Source organism: Punica granatum, chromosome 2 (assembly GCF_007655135.1).
Source record: "Punica granatum isolate Tunisia-2019 chromosome 2, ASM765513v2, whole genome shotgun sequence".
NCBI classification, from domain to species: domain Eukaryota; kingdom Viridiplantae; phylum Streptophyta; class Magnoliopsida; order Myrtales; family Lythraceae; genus Punica; species Punica granatum.
In genome coordinates this window covers 28,805,702-28,830,387 of record NC_045128.1, presented here as the reverse complement: position 1 = coordinate 28,830,387, position 24,686 = coordinate 28,805,702, and the positions used below count along the sequence as shown (strand labels likewise).

Here is a 24,686-nt window from a genome sequence, read left to right as displayed (position 1 = left end):
CATCTTCATTATGGCTGTAGAGTAGGACTGACAACTATTGTTAACTCCCTTGGTTCTATATGCAGGAACGAGGATGTGAACCCTGAAATGAGTCTTTCTTTGACGAATGCATGTCTGCCTTATGCCAAGGACCACAGCCAAAATTAGAGGAGAAGTCTTCAGGATAATAAAATTCGAGGAGAAGTCTTCAGTCCCCTTCAAGGGCATCACGATCAGTTGGCAAATAATGAAACATTCTGCCACAACATCGATTGCAGCATAGACAAGCTTAGTGATGGAGGAATCACAATGATTCTTTCCACACCTCACGCAACTCCCCAGCGTTTGCATTTACTTTTTGCAAGCATTTTCATTCTGTAATGCATCCCATGCGACTTTAATTTCTGCACTGGGGTCAGTCCCCTCGGGTCAGTCCCTACTTTAATTTCTACACAGGGGTCAGTCCCCTTCGGGTCAATCCCGACTATTTTTCTGCACAGGGGTCAGTCCCCTTCGGGTCAATCCCGACTTTAATTTTTGCACAGGGGTCAGTCCCCTTCGGGTCAATCCTGACTAATTTTCTGCACAAGGGTCAGTCCCGACTTTAATTTCCGCAAATGGGTCAATCCCCTTTGGGTCAATCCCGACTACTTTTCTGCACAAAGGTCAATCCCCTTCGGGTCAGTCCCGACCTTAATTTCTGCACAGGGGTCAGTCCCTTTCGGGTCAATCCCAACTACTTTTCTGCACAGGGGTCAGTCCCCTTCGGGTCAGTCCCGACTTTAATTTCTGCACAGGGGTCAGTCCCCTTCGGGTCGATCCCGACTACTTTTCTGCACAATGGTCAATCCCCTTCAGGTCAGTCCCGACTTTAATTTCTGCACAAGGGTCAGTCCCATTCGGGTCAATTCCGACTACTTTTCTACACAGGGGTCAGTTCCTTTCGAGTCAATCCCGACTTTAATTTCTGCACAGGGGTCAGTCCCTTTCGGGTCAATCCCGCACAGGGGTCAGTCCCCTTCGGGTCAATCCCGACTACTTTTCTGCACAGGGGTCAGTCCCCTTCGGGTCAATCCCGACTACTTTTCTGCACAGGGATCAGTCCCCTTCGGGTCAATCACGACTTTAATTTCTGCACAGGGGTCAGTCATCTTCGGGTCAGTCCCGACTTTAATTTCTGCACTGGGGTCAATCCCTTCGGGTCAATCCGACTTTAAATTCTGCACTGGGGTCAATCCCCTTCGGGTCAATCCCAATTTTAAATGCCTATCCCAGCTCTGTTCCAGACTCTACCCGTCCATTGTGCGCATCTCACTATATCTCTTTTTTATTAGGTACAACATCCCACATATCCGAAGCAAGAAGGAGAAGACTGTTATCGGAAGTTCCATATCGATCATTGCTATCAAATTGGGGTGCTTCTGAAGTCTTTGGCTGCATCCTCTACTCGAGCACGCAGTCAAAGAGGGAGAAGCTATCGGCATCCCATTTTGGCTCACCTTTCCAAATAATGATATCAGCAATGGTCCAAGCCACAACTTGAGCAGAATACAGAAAAACGACTTAACAGAGCAGAAATCACTATTCATCCTCAAGTCGGCAAAATTGAGCAGAAGACATGCACATGTGACAGAAGGACTCCAAGGGTCACCAAAAGGTAACAGAGTGACTAAAGAGCTCAACAATGTCCAAAACCGGCATTTCCAGTGTACTACATGGACAATTCTATTTTCCGATAGTTCGCTCGTCCGTTGGAAGATAGCCAATATTGGACCTCAAAAATCCACATAGATGCCAAACAGATGAAAAGTGTCTTCAAACGCATTTCGCAAATCATCTGCTCTATACATAACAACTTTCTGTATACAGACAACTTTTCAGTGGAAGTCCAAAAATGCCGGTTTCTCGGAGAAAAGTTAATTCAAATATCAGATGCGGCCATGCCCCACAATCATACAGAGCATGAGCAGTGCTTCAGATTGTCTTTTGGAAGCCATACAGACACCCTGAATGACTTCCGAGCGACAAAACGGGCATACCCCTCTTCGGAAGAGCATAACCGGAGACCGATCTGATGGAATTACAGCAAACGAAGTTCACACTACATTGCCCTGAAAACTCCAGCGGACATTCGCAATTGGGCAAAATAGACAACAAAACCCTTCTCGGTATCCCAAGTAACCTCCGAGGAGCACAAAAGACCATTTTCAGTGGAAATCCATATCCGGAGGTCCTCTTTGGGGAAACTTGACGCCGGATGGTTGGCAATTCCAGTGCCACTTATCTCAACGCTCAATGTGGAATCGTCGGAATGAATCACACAACTCATCTAGACCCCTCGAGTAGTGCTTTAAGTGTCTCAGATGCACTTTTCATATCCTTAGAGGCCCAATCTCGGCAAACGGAGATCACAATGATCTCCGGATCGCCCAAGAAACTCAGAAAGCAATATGAGAAATCTAGTTTCGACTTCTTAGGACATCTCCGGCTCCATATTTACATTTACCGGCTTAAGAGACAAGTGCCCACGTAATTTGACAATTTAAGTCAAAATGACGACGTGGGATGCAGATACCAGATATGCTGTCAGAAGTGGGTAACCTCGCTCTGAATGCATAAAAGGAGCAAAACCGGCTTCCGAGCCTCATACAGACATTTGGCAATTTTCCACGAAAAATGCCAATCTTGAGCTCATTAAATCCGTTTTCTCGCGTATATCGACAATTTGACGTTTAATTCAAACCACGAACTTCGAATACACGACCAATCGAGACCCGAGCTTTCTCCCGAGTTTTCCTCTTCGGTCGTAGGATCCCACGGTTTGCCTAAGGATGGCCGAAATTTGCCAAGCCTTATCCTCTTCCACTCTTGCTCACTCTTAGCCAAAAATATCCAAAGAGTTTGAAGACAACACTCCAACTCTTCTTCAATGCCATTTAATGCTTTGATCTCTTCTTCATTAATGCAAATGGAAGAGGATAGGGCTAGATATTTCCCTAAGCAAACCGCCCCTTCTAAGCATGCCCACTAATGATGCTTTGTTTCACTAATTGTGTCATTAGCTTTGCCTATAAATTGCCCAAAAGTGATTAAGATAATGACTTCTCCTCTTGCACACTCTCTCCAAGCTTTCTCCTTCAAGAAATCCTCTCAAACTCCATTGCCAAGAACACTCAAGAACCAACAAGTTTCAGCACTTAGAAAGATTAGAGAAGAAAACCGAAAAAAATCCAAAGAGAGCCTTGAGTTCTTAAGTCGGAAGCCGGTGTTCATCATCCCTACTTAATTTCAAAAATTCTCAAACTCCATATCCCACTCATTTTGGACCCATGGAGTTCATTGGTGAAGTTGGTTTTTCCATTTGAAGTATTTAAATTATTGTTTCAGGTCATTTAGTGCATTTCGGGTGAAGAATCGTCACTCTCGGGTGAACAGTGCGCACCCGCGTGCCCCGCGCTCCTCCCGTGCATGCCCTTGCACCCGAGCACTCTTCCAAGCGTTCAACCGAGTCACTCGACTCTCGAACACTTCCCCGATTCTTTCCTCGTATCCCGAGGCAAGGTATAACATTCTCGACTTAGAGAAGTTAGAACCTTTTACGTTATTTGCATAGCTATGGAGTGTTTTGGTGTTTTATGTATGTTTAACTTGCAAGACTTAATTTTTATACACTTTTATGTTATGTTATGCATGTTTACCACCTTATAACTTGCTAGCATGTTGGAAAATGGTTTGAATCGTCGTACGGAAGACCATCCCGACCCGGAAATGGCAAGCAAGCTCTCGGCCAAGTCTCTAAATGAGATGGCCGAGACTTAAGTTGCTCTTTTTGGGTTAAGATTGGTCTCCTTAGCCCGATCCAAGTTAGTTTCAGAGTTTATTTTGTTGTTCTTGCATGCATGAAGCTGGTATTATTTTATCAATTCCTTAAATAACATGTTCGTGAATGTTTGCATGTTTAAATGAGTTAATCAAATCATGGTAATACCGGCTTTTGTCAAAAACGTGTTATTCATCGTGTTTGATGTTTGAGCATGCGAAAAATAATTAAACCAAGGCAAGGAAATCATTTGTGATTTGAATTGAGCCATGAGAGTATTCGGCCATCTTTGACAAGGTGAAGCCGAGGGCTTCTTGGCCTTTTTTGGATCAAGAATGATTTCCTTATCTCGAGTTTAATTCGTTTCTCGGATTGTATGAAATTGTAATTTCGATATCTCCACGATTCCCATGTTAAAACATCGTTTAAAACCTTTTTTTTAAACAAACATGCATGGGTTTGTGTATCAAGGACTCATTCGGATCCATTCGGTTATAAGGGTATTGTCGGTTATTTAACCGAATTATCCTTGATTATTATGGATTCGTTTTGGATGTCGAATCACGAATCGTTTTCACAATTAATGCATTCTCCGATAACCTTAAGCATTAATTCCATGAACGGGTTAATCGGGACGCTCACACGGTTAATTCATTCAATTTAAACAACTTTGCACGAATTGGACATTAATTTGTAACTCGCGTCGATGAATTACAAAATGGTGTTAATGCCCTTTTCAAAACCCTTATACTTTCAAATCCGTATTGTGTTTTTTCCCTTTCCCGAAAACAAAATTTTCAAATCAAGGGCAAGAGCATCATTTCGTGATTTGGCGACATCCTAGCGCAGTTTAAAGTGTCAGTTGGGTATTCTGTATCAAAAATACAATTACCTGACTAATCATTTCACTCGACTTAACCAAATGCTAGAAAATGGTTAGGTGGAACTCTAGGTTCCAAATCTAGAGTCAAAATACAAGTTGGGTTAATTTAGTGGTAATTCAGTGTCACAACACCGAATCATTGTAAAAGCAATCCACACACAAGAAACTTGATTACGGACACCCGACATGTCAGGTTCTCAAACCAAAGCCGAATGCTAAAACATTGGCACACGTTTGTTTGTCTAGGGTAGGATTTGCATGCCAAAATACCCCGGATTAATAAATTTGCTAATCCACGTACATTCGGTGAATACAAACACATTGTCTGTTATTTACCTGCTGCTTGTTATCTTTCCGCACCTGTTTGCCATGCGGGTCGAGCCTAATCCCTAGGCCGAATAATATTAGGGTTCAACGCCCTAATCAACACTCACAGGGTCCAACGCCCTATTCAGTGGGAGTGTCCATTGAATTTCAATTCTTCGGTCTTTTCCCTAAACTCACGGTGAGTTAGAGCGGAATAATAACCGAACGCGAGTCGACTAGAATTCGGCCATTTGTAATTTGTATTTATTGTTTTCGAGAGCATTGTAAGGATTTTATTTTGTACATTCTTTCTGTAAGAATTCCAGTCCGTAAGCGAACGGTCCAAGAGTCGAATTAATTGAATCGGTCTAATGCTTGCCCAAAGGAAAGTAAATGCAAGATCTCGCGGTTCTGGTTCACGCAGGGATTTAACCTTCATGGTTTGATGAACTGTATCGCAAGATTGTGAACCAATTCCCCGACATACAGATTTACTTCTCTCTCGACTTCTCAACCGACATCGTTTGATTCATCGAATTTACGGTGTCAAAACGTGTGAGCCAAGCACAGCTTAATTCACGCAATGAATAAATAAAACATGCAAGCCTAGCAAACCAGAGTACCGAAAGGGCGTGCAGGATATAGGCCCGCACGTAACATGAACCCCCAAACACGGACTTTCCGGTTCCGCACAGATCAATGCCTTAACAACAAACTAGGTGTTCCATACCCCTAGACCCGGGTCGTAAAATGATAAGTCGCGACTCTTTCTCTCACGCGTGTCCGTCACGCGTCTCCACGGGAAGGTGGACACTCCCAAGCCGCGAGATCCAAAAGCGCGCAATGCGGGCCCCGACGAGAGTCCACATTCGAGTCCGTACAGGGTTCAATAAAAAACCGTCCGGTTTAATGGGTTCATCGGTCTAAAGGTGCAACTTCGATTTTTCAGAGAATTGGACCGAACTGCTAGTTCCCGATCGAACCGGCTCGACCGACCGTTCCGATCTGGTTTTGATAACAGTGGTTAAAAGCACTTTGCCCCCCAAACTATGGGGTGAAATTGAATTTATCCCCCGACCTTCAAGATTTTACAAAATACCTCCCAACCCAATTAAAAAATAGTTTAATTCAGTTTTCCCCCTAAGCTCTGGAGTAAAAGTGAGTTTGTCCCCTGATCTTCGACATTTTGTAGAGTACGCCCCAACCTAACCTAAAAAAAAGCAAGGTGACCCCTTGGTCGAATTCCAATCACTTTTTGAAAAAAGGCACATGTCACTCATATGTCATTTTTTAGAAGGGCAAAAATGTCAGTCAATTATTTGTGTCTGCACATGAAAAAAAATTGATCAAAAATTGAAATTAGGGCATCGTTTCTCATTGTAGCAAGCCCGCCACTTCCACTGCTACAAAATGCAAGACCCAAAAGCCAGGTTTGGTTTCTTCCATCTACTTGGGTTGTTGTCCTATTTTGTGCTAATTTGGTAAGCTTATATGCCTTTGACTTTAATATCAGAAAATGATTATTTCGATTAGACAGACTCTTTTGATGGTTCGTCTTTCTATGTTAAATGAGCTTTCGCAATCCAACTTGCAATCATGAAGATATTCTTTGCAATCATGCATGATAATTTATTGTAAAGGGGTGAATAATTTTGGCTATGGGGAGCATCTATGTTGATTCATTTCTGTATTTGGAGGGAAGAGATTGTGAAAACCAAATTAGAGTTCTCTCCCGGTTGCAGTGGTAGGCTTGTCTAGTGCGAGGGCTGGCTTGTTTCATTGTACATGAATGATGCCCTAATTTCAATTTTTGATCCCTTTTTTTTTTTGCAAGTTTAATTAATTGAGTGATATTTTGCCCCTTTTGAAAATGACATGTGAGTGGTATGTGCCCTTTTTAAACCAGAAATCTTACCGTAATTCAATTAATGAGTCACCTTACTTATTTTTGGATTAGGTCAGGGGGGACTCTACAAAATTCCGAAGGTCGGGAGGCAAACCCAACTTCACCCTATAGTTCAAGGGCAAACTGCATTTAACTCTAAAAGATAAGCAAGGTGACTTTTATGTTAAGTTCCGACCAAACTTCCGACCAAAAAAGCTCACATGCCATTTTAAAAACAAAATTAATATGTCACTTAATTAATTGATATCTGCAAAAGGGAAATTTGATTAAAAAAATTGAATTTGGGGAAAACAATTAGGGCATCAATCATGTCTGCCACCCCCATGCAGTCCTCCTCAAGCAGAAAAACCCACTACTTCCACCATCTTGTAGGCGGCCCTGCCACCGCAATTTTCTCGCCAGTGACTAGATGAAGACCCAGCCAATTGATTAATTAATGATGGAGAACTTGCTATATAATAAAATTTTAATATGAGAATAGCTTTTCAGTTTTGGCCCCTTTGTTTCTGCTCCTTTCTGCCCACAATAATCAAGTGTATCTTCAAACTTCAAGTTCATAATTTTTTTGCTCCATGTAATTCCAATCTATATCTTAGATGAGAATAAAGAAGGTACTATCTTCCATTCACGAAGAAATCAGAAACAATCTTGTGGGCATAGAAGGCTAATCATCTTACAAGAAACCACCTTAATTGGTTCAACATATAAGCAGAGCAATTGAGTTTAATCATAGGGACTGAAGGCACTTTAATCAAAACCATGGTCAGTTCAGGCATATTCATCATTTCCAATCCAATTTGACTAAAAAAAGATAAACCCTCAAAGAAAAAGCTCAGGACTTACTTCCAACTTCCAGATAACGACAAGAATCGATTGGAGCGAAATCGTTTGGATGAAGGGAAAATTTGATTGCCTAATTTTTCCCATTTGGAAGTAAATTTCATAATTTATTCGAATGACATTTTTTTGTCCTTTTTAATTAAAAAGGCATGTGAGTGGTATGTTAGTTCTTTTGGCCAGAATTGTGGCCGGAATTTAACCGAGGAGTCACCTTACTTATTTTTGAATTAGGTCGGGAGGTACTTTGCAAAATCTCGAAGGTCGGGGGTGCACGGGCCCGAATTTTTTCTCGTCGGGGCCCGCATGCGTGTGCGCTGATCGTATGGCTTAGAATGTCCACCTTCCTTGGAGACGCGTGACGGACATGCGTGAAAATGAGTCGCAACTACCTGTTTATGACTCGGAGGTCGAGGGCCGGTGAGTTGCTCAGGTCTAGAGGAAATGGATACGCCTAGTTTTCTAAGGCATATTGTCTGCAAAACTGAGGGTTCCAAATTCGGGGTTTCTATTACATGCATGTCTACATACCACACGCGTTATCGGTAATCTAGTTTGTCTAAGGTTTGCCATTTTTAGTTATTTACCGCACGATTAGGTTTCACTCGTCTAGCCTGGTTTGACACCGTAAATTCGTGGAAGTAATCGATTCAGACTAAGAGATCGAAAAAGGAGCAGATCCTCGAGTCAGGAGATCAGTCCATTGTCCTCACGTCTCGGCTAACCAGACCATGATGGTCTGTTCACCACATGGATCAGGCTTGTGACTCTTGTGGTCTCACTCGTCTCGAGGACCCGTAGTCCGACTTGACTGGTTTCGGCTCTTGGACCTCTCTCTCGTCAACCAGGATCATTGCATGAATGAATATACAAGTAAATGCCTCGTAATGTATTCTCAAATAAGTACAAATTACAACAAATGGATCCCGATCGGTTCGCATTTGGCCAATATTCCGCTCATGGTCATAGTAAGACTGGAAAGACTGAAATGGAAATTAGTGCGGCGCGGGCTCATGAGAGCCGGAATTCGAGTCTGATCGAACCGACGGATCTCAAGAGGACCAACTGATCCTAGAGATAACCGTGAGACTGGTCGAACTCCCAGGTGATTGTCTAATCTCGTTTCGCGCATCTCAACCCAAGTCAACCTCCGCTTGGATACTAAGGTCGAGACGGTGACTCGAGGCTAGACCCTATGCAATGCTCGGGTCGCGTGCGCTCAATGTGTATGGGGGCATTAGACCTCGTGTTGTTCGTTTTTAATGGGCTCTGGCTCAAACCGCTATAAAACAGACAAAAACAAATAAAAGCAGATAAAATAGAAAAATGGCGTGAATTAATTGACATATTTACGTGATTAACAAATTATGAACCGGGATTGCTTTACAGGCATGTCTCTATCCTATATAGACAAAGCAGAATGAGCGTGCATGATGAAATTGGCCATGGGCCACCCTGAAAGGGCATGTAGCATTCGGCTTTTGTTTAAGAAAAGAATTAACATATATGATCTCATTTGTCAAGCCCCGAATATATGGAATTATTTTAAAGTTTATCTGTTTTCTGGCACTTGGAGATTAAGAGATTATGACAGAGATGTGCTTTGCCAGAATCCTAAAACTTAGGATTTTATTCCGTTCGTTTCCCTGTGTTTGTTTATGTCAGGTATGTGATTAGTCCAATTTTGTGTTTTATGGTGGATAAACCCGATCTAAGCACAAACTTAGGACCGTAGGAACGTGAAACACCATGGGGGTGCCAAGGTCTCTAGTCATGGGCCATTCCCGCTTGTATCTCTAGTCTACATCCCTAAGCGCTTGAGCCTAATTCAGAGTGGCAAAAATACTTCAATCGGGTAAAAAGGGCTATACAGATAAGACCTGCGCTTGCACAGACCGCCCATCTTTACCCGTGACTTGGAGTGTTTCGACCACTCTAACCTTAGGGTTGTTGGTACTCCACAAACAAATAGTCGTGCTTTTAAGTCAGAAAAAATGCGTTTGTGTGAAGATAAATCGAGATTATGCGATACGAACCGTTGAAGTCAGTAGCCAGTGTAAACCAATCCCTAGGATCCTCCAGAGTCATGTGAACCCCGAGGGAGCCAAGAGATGGGTCACTCCGCTTGGAAATGGTCTAGGGAAGACTCTCGAATTCTGACTTGAGCCGTCCTAAATCGGGCCTAGACTTGAGTCAGGGCGCGCGAGTCTTACCTAGATATCCATGCTCCGCGTGTCAGGTGTCTCGGTATTTTGTTGAAATAAGAGTTTTGAAAAGGGCATGATTACTGGTTTATGATTTATCGACCCAGTTACAAATTATTAGCCGGTTCATGCAAGTTATTTTAAAGTGTTGTGTGAATTAATTAGCCGAGTGGATCGTCCCAATTACTATGCGTGTGAGGTTGATTAAATGGAATGAGTTATTGAATGCTTTTAGATTTGTGGGTTTCGAATAATCTAATCAGTTATTAATGAACCGTCCAATTGGAATTCTAATCCCCGATCATTTTAATTATTCGAAAATGACTCATGACACGAGGACGGGGACGAGTTCCCGAGGACTAAGGAAGCACGGTCAATGATGGCCAAAACCCCCTTAGGCCCTCGTGGGCACATGACAGTCTCCGATACACGAATCCATGCAACTTATTCAATATAAGCTGATTAAACATAAAAACACGAAAATCATGGAAAGGACATAATTGCATGCACGGATACACAATGACAAATAAATGTTACGAAACTGATACTGCCATGATGAACAAGGAACGCATGATAACACGAAATAAAAATCGAAACAAAAAGGAAAAGAGCCTCACGGATCCGAATTAGGGAGAGGGGTCTTGGCCCCACCCTCACGGGTTGGACCAAGACCTCCTTCACCCGACTTAGGTCCGAAGGGGTCTGCTCGACTCTATTTCACATGCAATATACACACAAATACATATATACATGATATTAAGCGGGAATCAATAAAACGGTACTAGCATGGAAAACCAGGTAAATCGTAAATGCTAATATGAAAATAGAGTCGAATCGAGGTCAAGGAGTCCATTTTGGATCTAAATTAGGTGAGGAGGGGGCTGCATTAAACTCAAAAATCAGTCTAGTCTGATCTGTTGAATAGACAAAAAGTTTTGGTAAATATTTTTTATTCGGAGTTGTAGCGTCCAGAAAAATCTGAAATTTTGTGCAGTACTTTAAATAACATCAAGAACATGTGGTTAAAATTTAAGCTCATTTTCAAGTAGGATGGTTCACGAAAACTATCTAAATCAGATCGAAAACGCCGAAAAGACGAGTGAATATTTTTTTATCTAAAGATCCAGCGCCCAGAAAAATCTGAAATTTTTTTATAAGGCCTTAAAATAGTATCAGGATCATGTGGTAAAAATTTCAACTCGTTTTGAAGTCGGATGATTTTCAAATTTTATTAAGGTCAAATACGAGATCTAAGGAAATGCATGTGAAGTGAGTCCAAAACACTCATTCAGCAGTCCAACAGTAAACGCATACACATGAAGTTGATGTTTACATGCAAACAGATAAAACTTAGAACATGAAAGTTAAGTCGGCTTGGGTCCGCCTTATCGCCCCACAAGTACTTGTAACTAAAAAGTCCTAACTTCTCTAAGTCGAGGGGTGTCACACCTTCTCCGGGTGAGGTGGTTGAGTGCTTGGAGTAGGTAGGAGGTACAAGAACAACTCAGTACATAACTGAATAGAACAACTGAGCCAAGAGGGCTTTCGAGTATTCATCGGGTTGTCGAAGGTGGTGCGGTTACACGGGCTACTCTGAGGGGTTCCCAACCTACAAAACAAGGCAAAAGAGAGAAGGAAAGAGAGGGCAGAAGGGCGCCGAAGGTTGGACAATGCTGGTGATCGGTGAGGAAGGAGGAGTCGAGAGGTGGCTCGGGTGTGAGGCGCTAAGAAGGTGCGGACTCGGGCCTTTGGCCCGTGACTCTCCTATTCACGGGAAAGGTGTAATCGCAAGTGGTTCTCCCGCACAGGTGGGCTTGACTCACCAAAGTCGTGGAGGAAGGAAACTCGCTGAAAATCGAAAAAACTCGATGGAGGAGCAACGACCGTGTAGTACTGGTATGGGCTGTTGGAGGCTTCAAATGGCAAAAATAACATCACCAATGGACTAGGGAGGTTGAATACGTGTGGGATATGAAGTTTGTTTTGAGTTCGGGTCAAGGAGCCGTCGTCGGAAAACCAGGGTGGTTTTCTGACAAAATGAGGTGGTTTGGGCGTTGAGAGTGGGCTAGCTGAATTCTTAGAATTATAGGGAGTCAAAGAGAGTTGAGAGAATTTGAGAGTTGATAGGTTAAAGAGAGAAGTTGATGGTTGAAGAGATGAATAGTGGAATGGTGGATGAATAGAAGATGATGAGGTGTTGGATGGGGATTTGAGTAGAAGAGATTGTGTATGGATGGGAAAATAGAATATATATGTATGTCAAGGTATATGAGAGTGGATAGAAGAAGAAGATGGGTGGATGAGAGATGTGCGTATGTGTATGTATGTATGGGGGCTGGATAAGAGAAAGATAAGGTGGAGGGTGATTGGTTAAAAGAGGAATTTGGTGAGTTGTGATTGGAGGATGAGGGATTTGAAGAGAATAGGATGTTGGGGATGGATGGATGGTATGAATGTATATGGATGTAGGAGTGGTATACAGGTGTATGAAAGTGCATGGGAGAAATAAGAAGAAGGGATATGATGGGTGGTTGGCAGATATGTGGGAGTCCCATTGGATTAAAGAAAGGGAGTCAAGATGTTTGGGTCTCGACCGAGGGCACATTCGGAATTATGAGAATGAGCTCTCTGCGTATTGTCGATCGTGGTGAGAAGAGGATTCTAACAAGCCTAATATTGACATGCTCCCCTTAGGCCGATGACTTGAGGGACACGGGGCTCAGGAGTCGGTTTTGCTCGATTTGGGTGATTTGAGCAAAGTTAGATGTTTTTGTCAACCATTTGCGTATCTGCATTCTCTGCCAGTCGTTATGAGGAACTGGAGACATCCCAAGAATCTGTAGTCGGACTTTTCTAATTGTTTCCTGAGTTTCTCGAGGTGCTCGGAGATCATTGTGTTCTCTGTTTGTCGAAACGGATCCTGAAGGTTTGTCGAGCGACAGTTGAGACCCTTCTAGAGCTACTCTGGAAACCTGAATGGTTTGTGCAGTCCGATTGGAAATGACCTCCCTGGTCCTTGGGATCACTAGGACTGGCCGGTTCTGTCCTCAAGTGTTAACATTTCGCCGAACAGGTCTTCGTTCGAGATTCTCGTTGAAAGGGGCTATTTTTTCTACTCGGGAGTCACTCGGGAGACTTGATTGACGTGCAGTCCGATCTGACGTGATCTCCCTAGTCATTGGGATCCCTGGGATTGGCCGGGCCCGATTTCGAATATTGACATTTTGCCAAACAGGTCTCTGATTCGAGATTCAAATTAAAAGGGGCCACTTTTTTTTGCATGAGAGTCACTCAGGAGACCTAAATGATTTTCGGAGAACAATCTGAAGCCTGCTTCATGATCTTGAGAATCCCTGGATATGGCTAGACATGTCCTTGGGCGACCTCGATTCATCTAATGAGTCGGTGACTCGGGAACCTCGTTGGAAAGGCCGTTTGCGAATGTTTAGGGTGGCCCAGCTCAGGTAGATGACTTGCGAAATGTGCTAGGAGGTGTTTTTTTATCAGTTTGGCACCATGAGAGATTTTTAGAGTTCCATATTAGATACTTTCTGAAGGCTCGGCGACCCGACGATGAATAGGGCTGGCATCGGTTCCTGTTAGCCCGAGGTTGGGCACTATTTTGGTTCTTCGGTTGCTCTGTGGAATCTGTGGAGGACCTTGAAGGCTTCTCTGTTGTCATGTCTCGGGGTCGTCTAGCCATCCCTGTTGACTCGGCTATAAATAGTGACCCAATAGTTTGCCAGGTCATCTTTTGTTTAGAGTCCCGAGAGTTGCAGTCGTGAGCACTGTCGATATCCTCTTCTAGAACCAGTGGACCAAAACAGGGTACTAACGTGAAAGTAAATCCAATTTCACCTCATAATTGGGGTGGCAAAGTGCATTTAACTCTATATATTTTAATGGACAGAATGTGGCCAAATTTTTAGGAGCTTTATTGTTTATTTTTTGCTCCATTAAAACATAGGAGAATAAGTAGGAGAGGGGTTTTACAATAAGATCAAATTATAGAAAATAAAAGCGATTACAAGATGTGACTCTTGCTTAAATAATGATTTCCCGTAATAACACCCATACTTTTGACGGTACTTTTTTTATTTCATTTTTCTTGATATTATTTAGTAATTCATATTTATTTTACAAATAAATTCTTTTGCAAGATTAGAAACATTCAATGAGGAGAGAGCACGGTGATTTTCGTTATGTTTTCGGCGAGCTGATTGATTTTTGCATCTTCTATTCCTTTTCTGATTTTAGCTAGTATTGTCTAACTGCCATTCACAAGCTAGACAATGATCAGATACTTGATCCTTCCTAGATCACACGAAACACATGATAAGATAAGTTATTACGTTCTCCTACTCTACATATGTTCAAGCTCCCAAACGCTAGCAGTTTAAGAGTTTTGCTAAACTCTTCTAATCATTCTTCTAGCCAGTACTCAACAATAAAATTGGTTGTAATATTATCAATGTATTACGATATCTAACAAATACGAGTAATGTAAATCAATTAGAAGCATGAATCAGGTGTAATTAGAAATATAAATTAATTAAAGAATATTTAGGCATATATATATTTTTATTAAGAAGTATGACTCATTATATATTTTTAATATAAAGTTTATAAAGTGAGCTCCATTCCGAGAAGTTAATTTTGGCACATACAAGTAATATAGATTAAATAGAAGTAAAAATTAATTAAAGAATATTCAGGCACATATATATGTTAATTAGAAGCATAAATTTTTAACACATACGAGTAATATAAACTCATTAGACATGTAATCAATTAAAGAATATTCAGGCACATATAAATGTTAATTAGAAGTATGAATCGTATATATTTTTAATATAAAGAATATAGCGTGGGTTTCGTTCTGGTGATTAATTTTGGCACATTTTCCCTTTAAATATAGTTTCGGATACGAGTATTGTGAATAGAGAAAATCCATGATTATGAGAACTTTACATGAACCTAAATTTAGTGGGGACTCGTTAGACTTTTGGATACCAAGTGGTGAAAAAAGGAAAAAGGAAAAAACTTCTTCGTCTGGTTTAGAAACACCATTCAAAAGGACAAAAGCATGAAAGCCCATGTCACTGGCAGTTATATAGCGAGCTGAAAGTTAAAATAAGTGATTTTCATATTGGATTTTTTTAACAAATTAAATTGTTGTAATATAAATTAATTATTGTAATATATATGATAATCATACTACAATACATATTAATTAATTTATCGTATATAGGAAATACTTACTATATATTATTTAATATCTTCTCTTGTTTTTCTTTCGTTGAACATGCAAGGTATTTTCAGCTTATTGAATGATACTAATTCTTATTAAAGCATCGATTTTATTGTCTCCATGACTTATTTTTAATGGTTTGTGAACCCCCTATGTTAAGTCCACCATATTATTTTCTCTTGCTTAAACACACCAAAATAGGACTTTCTTTCTTCTTCTGTTTTTTTTTTTTTTTTTGCTTGGAGCCACATCAAAATAGTCAGCTTCTCCCAAGTAGGAAATATTAAAGTGGATTCTCTATGGGCCTAACTGCAGGAGTTGTCTCTCCCTTTCACATTTTTATGGATAAAATGAGAAATATTATAAGTCTACGAAATTAGGATAGTCTTGTTTCATAGATTTTCGCAAGCCCGGTTGTATTTGCAGCAACAGTAGTCAATTTATGTGTTGGAGGACGAAGACCAATGTTACGGTATGCCTGAATAATATAGGTGAAATATTCAATTCATATGAGAAATTGTCCGAGAAATAACAAAAAGATTTATGAGAATATCAATTATGATACGTTCAAATTCAATCAAATAGAGATCTTGTCGGCACCTAATCGGTGCTTGTACTAATTTACTTTGGGTTGAAAGCTTAAATGAAAGTTGATGTATATGTCAAAATCCTTTATATTTTTACTTTCGTAAGAATTAATTTTACCGGATTGTTCCCATGATATTAAAAAAATGATGTCCAATCAAAAGAGGAGGTAGCGCAGGAGCGCATACTCTTACCTAGTAATCAAGAGGTTCCAAGTTCGATATTCAATAGGACTATCTGTGCAATTTATTACCTATTAAGATTTCTATTTCATTATACCTTGTAACTGAGTAAAAGAATTATGTTCAACCTCGATGAAAATTACATAAATGATTATATGCCTAAAAAAGGATGCTGTTTAAAATATATATTGGTGATAACGGGATCGAATCATAAGATATTGCTTAAATCAAATGATACATTAGGGCATTTTCATATCATAATTTTTTTTTGTTTTTATGATGTATTCGAAAAAAGGAAAATTTAATCATAATAATAAATGTTCGAATAAAAACTCGCATTAAACTTAAACATTTTACACCCAAAAAAAAGAGGTAAAGAAAAAGAGTGAATCTTAAAATATGTAAAGCTAATAATTTTTTAGGGAAATTGTTTTTACTTTTTTCTGGGTGGAAATTGTTTTTATATTTTATACGTAAATAATCATCAAAGGGGAAATATATTTATGGTCGAGTCCGCAAGTCCACCAATAACCACACCAAAAACAGAAGTTCTCAGCTATCCCAATTAAGACAATCATAATTGCAACTGATGCTCTATCTGATCGATCCTTGATTATATACGCCACTCGATCTGAAATTCGCACCTTAATTTTCTCCACAAGAGAAAACATACGGTCCTGGAGAGGAGACCATCTGCTGCCAATGACCATCAAATTCTCGGCTCTTTGATTCGCCTTACACCCACACGAAAAAGCAACACATATTTTGCCTAATGTCCTTTTTTTTTTTGTGAGATTACAATGTGTCGTCAAAGCACTCTCACATACAAGAGAATGGATCTGATAAATTCGTGACTCGATCACTTAGACCTTCTGTACCAGCCATAAGTAGGGTTGGCCTTACACGGTGAGGCATTGACATGGAGACCTGATAAACCTAGTGTAGTTACAACTTACAAGGAAATTTGATGATTAGCATCATCGAGCATACACTACTTCGTTGATAATCTCACAATCTGCAAAATCCCAGTTGACCGGACTGGAACGGAAGTAGATCCCCACTAATAGAGGAGATGATTTCAAATCCTAGCTTTCTATGTATAGGCGATGTATTACAGGCACATAATTATTTATAATTAATTCTTTCCATGTACGTACATGCCCTGTACAATTCTATATATTCAATGAAATTCACCTCACATAATAGGTGAGGATTTCAGCCACATTTCTCTCTATCTTTGACGCACATATATATAGCACGATCATTTCGATTTTTTTTCCCTTTAATTTCTATTAAAAAGACTTGTTTTGAGAGGCACATTATGACCATCAGATGAACCTGCAGCTGTGGTCCTTACTGATGCTGTGAACCGGCCCTTCCGGTAAGTAGGAGTTACTATATTTAAGTATTCTAGGTTAGTTGCTTGTTCCAAACATCATTAAATGTATTCAGCAAAAAAAAAAATCATTAAATGTCCCTTTTTTTTTTAAAGCTTTGCTTGCAAATGAGGTATATAAGTTCAGTATAAGAAGTATAACTCTAAATAAATGATTACAGGAGTCCTATAAATGAGAATCTAATTATATGGAATCTCTTGATTTTCCTATGCGAGGGCACGTACTATTGCACTATATCTCTCCATTCTTATCACTGGATGTCTTATAAAAATTAAAAGAAACATAAAGAATAGTAATCGCTTCAATAAAGACAAAACACACAATTTGTTCCTTGAAAGATACGAAATTTGAAAAGATATCCCTAAAAGATTTTGGTTATACGAACTAGCCACACCATTTGAAACATTTGAACAAGTTAGTCCTTCCGTCTAGGTTTGCATCTAGTCCCTGTTGCAAAACGCTAATGTGGCCCGTTATATGTTGATTCGGTACGTTCCTATGTTGGACCCAAAAGTACGTCGTTCTGGCTCTTTTTTCTAAAAAAAAATAATCAAACAATTTCTTTTAGCAAGTGTACTAGAGAAAAATGGGGAAGGGAACACACTGGCTCCCCCCGGCCAGCCATCTCCACCACAGGGGAGGTCACCGAAGGCTTCTAGTGCCTTTGACGAAGGCTCTAGCGATCTTCCCCAAAAATCCCTACTGCTACGCCATAAATTCAAAAAAGCTCACAGTTAACAGAGCCTCACCTCGCTCGAAAGACAAGAACAGCTCTCCCATTGGGTGGTGCCACTACCATCTTCAATTCTGCTTCAATTTGCTGATGGTGATTAATAGGAAGTACAAATAGGCACCTCTTGGACTTGTCTGGGGGCGAAGATTCTTCACGCAGTCCTGATCTCGAGCTAGATATCAAACTCCTCCGTGTTCTTAAGGCCCCTGCAGTTCGGGTTCCCGCACTCCTGGCTCGTGCACATCACAAGAGCCCATGTAGCTAAAGCAGCAAAGAACACAACAGACATTCAACCCCATGGATCCATAAATCATTGATTTCTCCTACTTGAACAAAACATAGAAAGATCAGGGAAAGCTCTTTCGATTTGTTCTCGACAAATAACCCAAAACCCTTACATATTCATGAACCCCTCATGCACTGATTAAAGTCGATAGGATCATTAATCAGCAATTAAGAACAACAATTTCCAGGAAATTAAAAAAAATGTCAGGGAATGTAATAAGATAATTCAATCCAATTCAAAGCCCAGAGAATCAGTTCGAGTAAAAATCGGCAGAACATTGTGTTTCAAACGCAGAATCAAAGGCGATAAGAAAGTCCAGGAATAAAATTACAAGAATCAATAAAGAACGAGAGGGGGAGCTAGGGGGATCGGAGTCCTCATTTCCGACAACTAGTAGAGATAGAGAGGAGGAGGGAGGCCAGCTCCGAGCCCCCCTTTCCGACGACATCCTTCCCTGTTCGAGGTTGCCGGAGGCTCCTAAAACCTCTGACGACCTCGCCTTGCGGGAGGTCGCCGGAAATGGGGCTCCAGTCTCCTTTCCTCTCTCTATCAATTGGGCAGATATGCCCCTCGAGAAGAGAAGCACCAGAATTTCAAAAAAAAAAAAAAAAGTTCGAAGAAATTAAGGACGAAACGACATCGTTTTTGGATTTCTTATGCCAACGTGGGACTTCATGTGTCGAATCAGCAAATAACGGGACACCTTAGCATTTTCCGTCAGGGACTAGATGAAAACTTTAACAAAAGGGCTAATTTATTCAAACGCTTCGGAAGGCAACACTAATTTGTCTAACATAAATCATTCAGGGACTAATTTGTGTAGTAGGTATCTTTCAGAGACCAAATTGTCAGTTTTTTCCTTCAATAAATGAAGTGACCAGCCCCTTGAAAGGAGATCTCGCTATATGTAACATACATACATATATATATATATATATATATATGTAGTAAAACCTTGAAATCTCCTCTCTAGATCTGATGATATATACATGCTAGGGTTCCCATTTCTCCTTGAGTTCTTGTTTTCTCTCCGTGAGTTCTCTTCCTTCAACCTTGTCATATATATAATTTTTTTTTCTGTCATATATACACTCCAATGACATTGCTCACAAATAAATTTCCAGGGGAACATACTGAAGTTTCTGAAATGGCAGCTATCACGTGCTCCCTGCAGCATGAAGTCGATCAGGTCAATTAACGTGGCATGTCTCTCTTCTCTCATTTACATAGGCTTATCCCGTTCATGCCGAGGAAGTGATCACTTTCACAAATTGTTAATATTGTTCTTCACACCTCGTGATGTAAGGCTCGAAAAACTTCCAGGCTTCCGATCCTGTTTGATGTGTTTATGTCAAAAATGTACGGCAGGTACGCTTCGAAGAGATTAACTCATCGGGTGCACGAGTGGTGATTCTGAACAGACCAACAAAACTCAACCCCATCAACTATGAAATGGTATTTTCTTTCTTGCAACATTAACTTATTACTTTCGAAAAGTAATAAGTTAAGCACAGATAGAAAGTTGACTTGAGTGTCATTTATTTTTTCGATCAGGTTTCAAAGATACTGACGACTGTGGAAAGATACGAGTACGACCCAGCGGTCAGCTGTATTATTTTGAAGGTTAACATTGCAAGACATTATATTTCTTCCTCTTTCTTTGCAAGAGTTTGAACACATCAACGACTAACGTTACTAGTACAACATAATTTTTTATGCGATTATGCATAATACATAAAATTTTCTATGCGATTGCGTATAATACATGACATATTCAACATATTCAGATCTAATAAATTTTTTTCGTCAAGATTATTTGTGGAGTATTGTTGTGAGATTAATTGAATTTGCAGGCAAACGGAAAAGCATTTTCTGCCGGGGGAGATGTTGTCAGCGTGATTTGCTCTTCCTTAGCAGGCAATCTCTCTCTCTCTCTCTCTCTCTCTCTCTCTCTCTCTCTCTCTCTACTTTTTCTTTTTGGACGACAATTTTCTTAATTAAATGTCGGAGATGGTCTGACAATGGTGGGATTATTTTATATTAAGTTGATGATGGAAATTTTTCTTCTTTGTTCTTATGGAAATGGAATATTAAAAATCTATAGGGCATTGGAGCTATCCCATGCAATTTTACAAGAAGATGCTCATGGCGAGCTACCTCCTTGCTACTTTCAAGAAACCTGTGGTGAGTTGTTATTTCCAGTAATTTCAATATATTTTGTGGGATTCTATGTTAGTACAACAACATGATTTCATTAATTGATATAAGGAAATTCATTATACGTGTTGTTATCGACAGTTCAAACAGATCTCATGTCACGTATAGATAATTAAAGAAGATATGATCTGAGTAGAAGATTACAGCGACCACGGTTAAAGTTATAGCCCCAAAAAAACTTATCTATGTATATGTGATATGTATACATTAATTGTGAAACCCTCTTATTTTGGAGGTTTCATTGATCCATGGACTTGTGATGGGCGGAGGAGCTGGACTATCAATGCAGACTATGTTTCGAGTCGTGACGGAAAAGACTGTAACTTTTACTCTCTCTTACTATCCCAAACTTTCTCATTATCTTTCAATGATGACGTACTATAATAAGAATTACAGTTTACTATGCAAAAGACCATATGCATATGTCCATGCATCTCTTGTACACTTAGACGTCACATGATATATACAGGTATTTGCGATGCCGGAAGCATCAATAGGACTATTCGCCGATGTTGGGGCTTCTTATTACCTTTCCCGTCTCCCTGGCTCCTTCGGTATAATGTGATCTTAAATCTAGCTGACTTTCCGTTTTAGTTGGAACTCTTCTTTTCTGGACGGACTAAGTCTTTAATTTCTTTTAAATAAGAAATAGTTTAAATTCGTTAACCCAAAAAAAAAAATTCCAAAGTGATGATGATGATGATTTCAATATTTGTGTGAAATACAGGAGAATATTTGGCACTGACTGGAGCGAGGGTTGATGGCCCTGAAATGGTCGCATGTGGTCTGGCTTCTCATTTCGTCCCCTCCAAGGTACTAAGTTTCCATTGCTATCTTTTAATCCGATCTCAATGTTTTTATTTGGACATCATAATTTTATATATAATTTTTTTATAATTTCCCTTTTCTTGTATTATCAATATTGTCAATTTTTATTCTCATATCTCAAATCATTTATTCTTCTCATTTAAATGTGAATTTTCTTCTCACGCAGAGCATTCTTTTTTTTTTTTTGGCTGAATGCAGAGCATTCATTTGCTGGAAAAGGCAATATGCGAGCAGCTTTTATCTTCCTCTACTGCATCAAATATTTCAGCGATCATAGGAAGGTTTTCACAAACACCAATGCTAAAACAAGATAGCGTGTTTAAAAGGTAAGAATCTTTGTAAATGTTAAAATTTTCTATTATTTTATCTACCAAAATTTTTATTATTATTATACCTTATAGACTTTATACATGTAACTTTTAATTTTTCACTGCCGAGAAAAATCAATTAATTGCTAATTAGTTGGCTAATTTGTTTGGAAAATTGTAGATTGGAGACAGTCATCAACAAATGTTTCTCAAGAAACACGGTAGAAGATATTTTATCATCATTGGTAACATTCCGGCATATAAGTTCCTTTTTCTTCATCCTTTTTTTCTTTTAGACTTATGAGTCTCGTTTCGTAAAGATTTTGAAATTTTGGAAAATTAATTCATTCATGCGAATTATATTATATATTTTCCCAGGAAAACGAGGTTACAAGTGGAGCAGAAAAGTGGATAAAGGACGCTTATAGGTCCATGAAATCTGCTTCCCCGACTAGCCTCAAAGTAACATTAAAATCGGTAAGAGTAATATTGCATATATCGTCAGTCAAATCCTAATAAAAACACAATAAATTGAAATAAACTTTTATATATATCTAATCAGATAAGGGAAGGCAGGAGGCAAAACCTTGAACAATGTCTGTTCAGGGAATTCTTCATTTCCGGTCACATGGTTCGTGGGACAGTAAATAGGGATTTCTATGAGGTATGAGTTTAGGAGAAACTGTAGTATTTCATCATTTCATGATCGTTAGTATGGCAAACTCGTATGTGGACCTTCTGAAAGGCTGAGAACAACTATGATAATAACATATGATATGGCCTCTCTATTTCCAGGGCTCGAGAGCACTATTATTTGATAAAGACAAGAAACCGAGGGTATGTTGTTTATCGTATATCCACATATTACGTTTCACTTCAAATTACTACGGATAGCTAGAAGTACGAGCACCAACAAGTTTTTTTATGTGCTTCCTGAAATGCCATTATTTTCTTGGACAAAGAAATTCTTCATAACAACTAAAAAGAAATTCAATTATTATTTGCAGTGGAATCCCCCGAGTCTGGAGCTGGTTACTGAGGAGATCGTGAACAGGTTCTTTGAGGATATGGACGACCCAGATTTAGGTCCTCTGCGGCTCCCACGTAGGTCTCATGATGTGATCACAGCCAAGCTCTAAGAAGATGCAATAGCCTTGATTTTATTGCAGCTATAACTAGTAATCCGGCAATCTTAATTACTGTGCAAGCTCGAAGACACAGTTCTGGTCTTTTCTGAGTTTGCCGTAGCAGCTCACGTAATTTAAAATCTTCAAGGAGTGGAACGTGATGATAGCATCAGTTTCTCCTCAACATTTCAATGATCTACCAATGTACTGTCTTCTTTGCTTGTCCGTGTATTGAGTCCCACCAGCAAATCCTATACCACATTTGACATTGCGACTGTATGAGTCACTAGAATAGAACCGCCATATGAGCGACTTTTGAAAAGGTTTCTAATATATATTGACAAGTCTGTATCGAGCATTCAGAACCCCCGGTAATTCTTCCCTACAGAACCAAAATCGACCAATTTTGCGTGAGTATTTCAACTCAAACACAAGCAATCAGTCAAAACATTGTTTCATTACTCGTTAGGGGTTGTCGCGAAAGCAGATTTGGCGGTATTACGCAACAGAATCACGGCCGTCGCGGACAGAATTTTCCAAGAGGATGAAGAAAAAAAACTCCCATGCATATAGAACTCGTTATACAGGGCCAATTTGGGTAAATGCAGGTCTCGTTAAGTAAAATTCCCAAAATAATACATACACTAATTAAATTACAAACGATCTAAATCATAATATCTCTTTCCCTTCTTCCGCGTCCTCAGTCGCGAGAATCCCTCTCCTTTATTTTCCTGTTCAGTTAAATTTCTTCGCACACAACATTGCCCTGAAAACCCTTTCAATATTGCTAGTTGAGGGCGTCAAGCATTGTATAGGTAGCAGATCGAGACTTGTCAATATATACAATTTCAATTGTTATTTAGTACTTCAATTAGCAATAGACCTTCCACGAAAGTCACACTACGCTACAAGTTAATTTATTGTATTATAAAAACTACTTGCCGATAGTTGTTATTATCTTGCTTCAGCACAGCAAAGTAGACACTTTTCTGGGCTTGGAAGCACACCGCAGTGGTCAATGGCCCCCTGGCATGCTTCTCCCAAATAAGAAATATTGAAAGTGAATATCGACTTAATCATCTGGCCAAAAAATATATATATATATGGACTTAATCATGAGGATGTGGTGCAACCGTGCAATGGCAAATTGCTCTTCCATTGGATGGTCTTTATTTGCAATGCGGGGATTCAAAACTCATTAAATTGACAGTACCTCATTGCTAAGGCCAAGTTGATATCCGAAAGTTTCAGCTATTAAGTCGAGAATACCCAGTATTTCAAAAAAAAAAAAAGGAGAAGAAGTGAAATTTGACTTTGCTCCCAATTGCTAGAGTTATTTAAATCTCCCTTTCTAGCTGGACCATGTGAAGCTTTCACATTTCTTACGGGTTAAGCTGAAAATAATAGTGAAATGGGGCACGTACAATGGCACATGCGTCATCGTCTAAAAACTAGGAGATATTCTTTTATTTAGATTTTTATTTTTTTTTACAAAATCCATTGACCTCCTTTGTAACCATTCTCTCTCGTTTGTATCAATTTTGTATCATTCATAGTTTCTCTCTCTTATCAATCGCCATGACTTTTTTGATCATAAAGGACGACTACAAGTTTAGAACATAGAATGATAGAAATAGAAAGCCTACTAAAAGGGCATGGATATTTCTACTGCGAGAAACGAACCTAATTATCCTTGTCTCATCAATGATCACCATAATTTATTGCTAACCTTTCCGCCATCCCTAATTATCTCTCTGTCAACCATCCATACTATTCAGTTTAAAATCAATTTTTTCTACCCTCTTTGTTACTTTCAATTACATTAGTTTTGCTCACC

The 24,686-nt window shown here is 39.7% G+C and overlaps 1 protein-coding gene and 1 long non-coding RNA gene across 3 annotated transcripts; one reads left to right on the top strand and one right to left on the bottom strand.

Annotated features, from left to right (window-relative positions):
• Positions 1-16,510: 16,510 nt before the first annotated feature.
• On the bottom strand, positions 16,511-18,951 carry LOC116194605. The gene is made up of 2 exons (XR_004154466.1): positions 18,100-18,951; positions 16,511-17,886 (listed from the first exon to the last, which is right to left on the bottom strand). It is a non-coding gene; the product is annotated as an uncharacterized LOC116194605 (long non-coding RNA).
• Positions 18,952-19,276: 325 nt separating this feature from the next.
• LOC116194915 (3-hydroxyisobutyryl-CoA hydrolase 1-like) lies at positions 19,277-23,209 on the top strand. 2 transcript variants are annotated; one of them, XM_031523833.1, is made up of 15 exons: positions 19,277-19,401; positions 19,494-19,558; positions 19,738-19,824; positions 19,924-19,992; positions 20,223-20,286; positions 20,474-20,553; positions 20,822-20,905; positions 21,056-21,140; positions 21,314-21,399; positions 21,613-21,740; positions 21,904-21,967; positions 22,101-22,199; positions 22,285-22,386; positions 22,518-22,559; positions 22,730-23,209. In XM_031523833.1, the coding sequence occupies exons 1-15, from the start codon at positions 19,359-19,361 to the stop codon at positions 22,859-22,861; spliced, it is 1,230 nt and encodes a 409-aa protein (XP_031379693.1). In that variant the 5' UTR covers positions 19,277-19,358; the 3' UTR covers positions 22,862-23,209. The 2 variants fall into 2 exon arrangements, with proteins under 2 accessions (XP_031379693.1, XP_031379694.1); XM_031523834.1 differs by having other exon boundaries at positions 19,494-19,571.
• The last annotated feature ends 1,477 nt before the right edge of the window (positions 23,210-24,686 follow it).